Source organism: Chelonoidis abingdonii, chromosome 2, assembly GCF_003597395.2.
Source record: "Chelonoidis abingdonii isolate Lonesome George chromosome 2, CheloAbing_2.0, whole genome shotgun sequence".
Lineage (NCBI taxonomy): Eukaryota > Metazoa > Chordata > Testudines > Testudinidae > Chelonoidis > Chelonoidis abingdonii.
Window position 1 is genome coordinate 88,942,441 of NC_133770.1, and position 5,879 is coordinate 88,948,319.

The following is a 5,879-nucleotide window of genomic DNA, read 5'->3' on the forward strand; positions in this document are numbered from 1 at the left end:
CCTGGGCTGGAACCTGGAGTACAGGGTGGGCCCCGGTTCCCCCCAAACCTCCCAACTCCTGATCAGACACAGGAGGAGTTGACCCAGACTGTGGGGAAAATCACTGAGGTGAGCAAATCTGCCAATAAGCGCAGGACCCACCAAGGTAGAGGAGGAACTTTGTCACAAAGCTTATATAAGACAAAGCCGAAATCATCAGGACTGTCCCTATGAAATCAGGACATCTGGTCACCCTACTTCTCATATACATGATATTTTTTCTAGCTCACTGTTAATGCCTATTGTTGGCTCTCAAGTAGACTTTAAATATACAAATCCCCAAATGGTAGGCCATATTTTGGCAAGCAACTTATGAATACTGAAAACTGCAGTTTTTAAATCGAAATAGCCAGTTTTGAAAAAACTAAGTATAAAACATGGAAAAAACTATATTAGTAATCTGATTTAATTTAAATGAAGGCTGACGGTGCTCATGATATGGAAAGAAAAAAAAATTCTTTCCACCACAGAAAGAGTGAATAGTTTCTTAGATGAACATTTTCTCTTGACACAGCCTTCACTATCTGATGCCTTATTAAAAAACACACACAAAACACACTCATTTGCCCCAAAAGAACCAAGTTTACTGCATCTGGAATATGTTAAACCTCTTTCAGAATATTAACCATTTACACAGCTTAAGTATTTTTCACAGGGCTGTGGAACCATACTGGTTTTGGTCATGAACTTTGACAGGACCTACTTTAAAAGCACTTAATGTTATGTTTCTGGGAGTGTTATAGCTAGTACAGTTACTTTTAACAGCGAAAATTACCATCACTGAAAGACCTTAGCAAAAAAATTGATTTTTCTCTCTCTCTGGTTCAGGAGGTTGTTTTGTTTTCTGTACATTTAACAGCACTGGGTACACATCAAGTGTTTCATATGTAGAGTTAGTTTCTCTGTAGCACAAAAGACGCTTAAACAGATGATCAGAAAAAGATGTTTTTAAATATTTTTTTTTTTAAATTTCATGATCTGCTATTTAAGAGTATCATTAAAACCTGGACATTTTTTAAATTAGTCAATTTCAGGTTGACTGCATCCCTTTAAAATCAACATTGATTAACAGACATCCACAGGTATTCTATTTGGAGAAATGCTGGTCTGGCTGACATCTTAGCCTTCGGGACATAAACTGACCAACTTGGGTGAGAATCCCCACATAGAAAAATAGTGTTCAAGTCACCAAATACTGAAGACTAGCAGTGGGGCAGGAAGCACATGCTAGTCTTCCTTTAGAGAGACAGAGCACGGACATATGATCTAGAGGTTTATTTCTATATAGCAAGCCTATTTTTCAAAAGATGAATACATTCTTCTGTCACTTCCTTCCAGAGATTACAAATATTGGACTGCTCATACAAAAACAGGCACAAGAGAATGAGACTCATGGTCACATTCTTTACATTCCATCACTTGCTTTTATTTTTCCATGTGTGTCACTATCATTAACCCAAATCATACCCTACTATGTCCTACTGCAGATACAAGACCTAACATACCTGTTGGTGGTACTTAAAAATCCAGCATATTTGGGTAACCTACTTTGGACTTTATCCAAAGAATAATACAATCCCAATTAGATAATTCCTTTGACCACATGCTTACAGATAAAAATTCCAAAATAGTGCTAATGTTTTTGCTCATAGGTTATCTAAAAATAACTTAGCTTGTGCTTTATTGTAACCCTAAAAATATGTGCAATATTTACTTTAGATTCCTACTTGTAATTTACAACTTGCACTTTTTTTTTTTTAATTTAAAAATGTTTTACGTGCTGCTGCTATGGCTACTATTTGAGTGATAACTTTTTATGAGACCACGATTTATATCATCTATAAACAGCAAAATCTCAGATTGGGTACCAAACAGAAAGGAAAACGTGACTGAGAAAAGAGGAGCATGTGCATAGTAAGGAAGGGATTGACAAGGTGCAGCAGTACTGGAGCTAAGAAACAATATCATGCAATAGGAAGAATTAAAATCTATAAGCATGGAAGGAAAGGCATCACAAACACAGCTCAAATCACAATTCCTCAGCTAGATAACAAAGAATTAGAAGAAACACCAGATTTTAACATGACTACTCAAAAGTCAGTTTGCTTTTTTAACCACACTTTTTCTTTCAAATAAAACAAAGAAAATGCTCCAAAAATGGGTGTATAAAATCAGCTGACATTTGAGAGGAAGCCTGAACAATGATTTTAAAAAAATAAATAAAAAGTAGAATGAGTTAATGATAGCCAGACTGGTTACAGGGAACAAGAAGTGTTTAAAAACATACCTGAGAGAAGAGTTTCATTAGCAACTAGACTACTAGTAAGCTAGAGGAAATAAATAAATTTTAAAAAAAAAACTAAGACAAATAAAGAAATGGACAATAAGAAAAATTAGCCTCATAAAAATAATTGATTATAAAAACAGCTCAGGCAAGAACTGCAGGCCCTGCACAACCTGGCACACAACTTCATTCCCATGAAATGAAGCATCTCAGATCTTGACTGAGATAAAGAGAATGGGTCACAAAGATGGGCTACCACACAAGAGAGCTGAGTGAATAAATACCAACAATCTCACGTGGGAATGAGCTACCTGTGAAATTAATAATAAAAGAGAGTATTAAATTTGTCAGACTGGCAGACCTTTAACAAAAATTGCTATTTTAAAATAGCAGGTAAGTGAATTAAATGAGAATCATCTCAGAAGGTATACACACTAGAATACTTGGTCTTTGAAGACCACTCAGAAGCTTCAGCTAATGTTCAGTTTTGCCACCAAACTGATTAGAGTAAGCTACCAAGAGTATATAAAACACTTGTGCTTTACATACTGTATTCGATACCAATTCTTTTGTGGACTAAATTCAAGGTACTTGTTACTTGACAATACCTTAAACTGAATAAAATCCTGTTATCTCAGTAGCCAGCTATCACCTATGCACCAGTATGTCATCTGTTTTTATGAAAATGCTTTGTCTAGTCCAAAGATGATGTGCACAGAAAAGCAGTATTTTAAACAGGAAGTCCCCGCCTCTGAAATTAGGTCCTATTGGATACATGTCCAAGTTCACGCCTCGTTACCTTTACTGCCCAATATGAGATTTGTCTCTTTATCTAAGCTTTACCAACCAGGTTCTGGAACTTCTTGGCACTGAGCCTATGGCTAGGTTTTTCACTACTCCATCTTTGTCCTTTAACATTAGCTAGATTAGTGTTACCAATAAAGGAAGAAAGGTGGAATATAATCTATTTATTCTAAATAAACATCTAAATTTGAAGTGCACCCTGATGCCATAGTGATGGGCACCTTAAACACTTTCAGTGGAAAAGAACACCTGGAAACCCATAATGGGAAAATATACCTAATGAGAACAGACTGTAAAATTGGGTATGAATTGGAAAAAAGTGTCATGATAGAAAAAAAACAAGCAATAAGAGCCATTGCTATTTTAGGTTGCACAGTGACTCAAAGTCACCATTATTAAGCAAAAGATGAGCTGCCTAACAAAAGTACAACTAGATACTATGCTTGAAAGAATGCTGACTATCAGAGCTTATGGAAGTTATTTAGTCAACACCTACTTTGGGAAACATGACAGACTACCACCCTGAAGGATGCAAAAGAACAAGAAAAGTAGATTTAGGGAAGAACACAGATTTAAAACTAGCAGCGCTTATGTTAAGAATATTTGCACTTTGGAGACTTCTGCAACCTGGGTACATTCCCTATTGGTCCCATCCCTGGAGACGTTTAAAGCTAAGCTGTACAAGAGGCTCAAAGCAACTCAGTACTAGTCTCTGCAAACATGGGCTACTGTAGACGGTGCCATCTGCCCGTCCGCGTCCCCACCCCAGTACACGTTATTGGGGTATGGCGGTATCGTCTCTGTAGGAAGGAATAACGCCCAAGGCGGGCTCTGGGCACGTGATGGAGGAAGCAGGGACTGGGATCTGGCTGCTCTCCCCCCTGCCCTGTAGCGGGGCGGAGAATACACGCTGGGCTGATGCCCAACATGTGGCCAGGCACCGGGAGTGCCGCAGCGGCTGTAGGGGCAGCACTGACGGCGTACCGGGGCCTGCCTGGCCGCGGCGGTCCGGCGAGCGCATCTATTGGGTACCTCATGCTGTAGGCGCTGGCTCCCAGCTCCTGCCCGATGCCGGAGAGGCTGGCATCGAAATCGTGCGCCAGCCCGGACTCGATCACTTCATCCATCTTCAGCACCCACGCCATCTTCCGCCGCGCGGCGCGGCCGGGGGGAGGAGCAGCTCAGCCCCGCCGCCGCCGCTACTCCTGTGGGAGGCGGTGACTCGGCGGGGGCGGATAGGGCCCGGGGGAGGCGCCGAGACCCCGGAGACGAAGGGGAGAGTCCGCGTTCAGCCTCGGGGGGGCCCTTTCCCCGCGGCAGCAGCAGCACCAGGGCGCGGGTCCGCTCTCAGCATCCTGCGCTCGCCCGGCCGCCGCGTGGGGCCCGGGACCCGGCGGCCTCGGCCCGGTCACAGCAAGGGGCCGCCGCCGGCCGAGCTCCGACCCAGCCCAGCGGCGGGTGCCGCATCGTTCAGAGGAGAAGCGGCAGCAGCACTGCCCCCTACCCGGGGACCCGCCGCCGGCTACAGCCCAGACGGCAATCCGCCGCCTGCGACAAGAGCCCAGGCCGCCAGCGCCGTTTCCCTCCCGGTACCGCTGCCACTGTCCCCGTCTCCCCGGTCGGGCTCCGAGCACCCCGCTCAGAGACGCGGCGCCGCTGCTTGTCAGGCGCTCCGGGGTCTGGGCTGTGCCGGGGTCTCCGCTCCAGCGCGGCTACAGAACCTGTACTAACATGGCGGGCGGGCGGCTATTTCCCCTTCCCCGTTCAGGTCCCCTACCGGGGCGGGGCTTAGCCATAGCGAGAGGAAAGGTTGGCTGGAACTGGTTGGCGGGCAGCAGGACTGTCCAATCAGAACCTCGAAGGGAGGCGGTAGCCAATCAAAAGGCAGTGCCCCTCGCCTCGGTACGTCGATTGCGAGCGACTCCGGGAGAAATGACTAAAAACCCCAACATGCATTGCGGGGGCCTGCTCGCGATTAGCCTTTGGTGCATGCTGGGAACTCTTGTCGCCCTGGCGGCCTGTATTGGCGGCGCTTGCGTTTGGTTGGAGCCTAAGACTGACAGCTGTAGGAACCAACCCATACTGGAAAGGGAGGTGGGGCTCTGTCACTCTCCGGGAAAAGGAAAAGGGCGGAAGTAGAGTGACGGGTAAAGAGATGGGCAGGGCACGTCCTTGCCTGGGGCGGGGCCTGGCTCCAACAAGCGCCTGTGGCGTGGAGCTGGGGGGTTAAGAGTGTGCGCTTGAGGCCGCGGGGGGAGCGGACGGCTCAGAGAGTCAGGACTGTCGCAATAGTTGGTCCCGCGTCCCGACCAACGCACTGGGGGTTTTTTTTTTTTGCTCTGTAGGCAACCCCCCCGTCCCCATATTTTCTCCCTCTCCTTTAGGTCCCCCCCCCCCCCCCGAGCACTGTGCCATAGGGAGGTCTGCACCTGCCCCAGGATGACCAAATAGCAACTGTAGAAAATCAAGGTAGGAGAATAGGCACCTCTGTAAGACAAAGCCCCATAACTGTCTTTATAAAACCAATATTTCGAAGCACCTTACTGTCTCCCCCTCCCTCTGTAAAGTAGTTACTGACAGCTGTTACCTACGCTTGCATGAAAAGTGTAACCAGTCATTTTAAAAAAAAGGAAGAAAATCAACAAACAATGAGAAACCAATTGCTTATTTAGAGCTAGATCAACCCTCTGCCAGACTACTGCTAGGTCTTACTAAAACATTCTGGATAAAATATTTTTTAAATAGTAAGAGA

The 5,879-nt window shown here is 45.3% G+C and overlaps 1 protein-coding gene across 6 annotated transcripts in view; it reads right to left on the reverse strand.

Annotated features, from left to right (window-relative positions):
• The window catches only part of UBP1 (upstream binding protein 1), a 74,973-nt gene extending 69,981 nt beyond the window's left edge, over positions 1 to 4,992 (reverse strand). For 2 of the 6 annotated variants that reach the window (XM_075062539.1, XM_032798738.2), the window contains exon 1: positions 4,160 to 4,986. In XM_075062539.1, the coding sequence (XP_074918640.1) occupies positions 4,160 to 4,272 (113 nt within the window). In that variant the 5' untranslated portion in view covers positions 4,273 to 4,986. Of the gene's footprint in view, positions 1 to 4,159 lie in introns of all 6 variants that reach the window. The other 4 variants (XR_004376262.2, XM_075062538.1, XM_075062537.1 and 1 more) reach the window with 4 other exon arrangements.
• Positions 4,993 to 5,879: the final 887 nt, after the last annotated feature.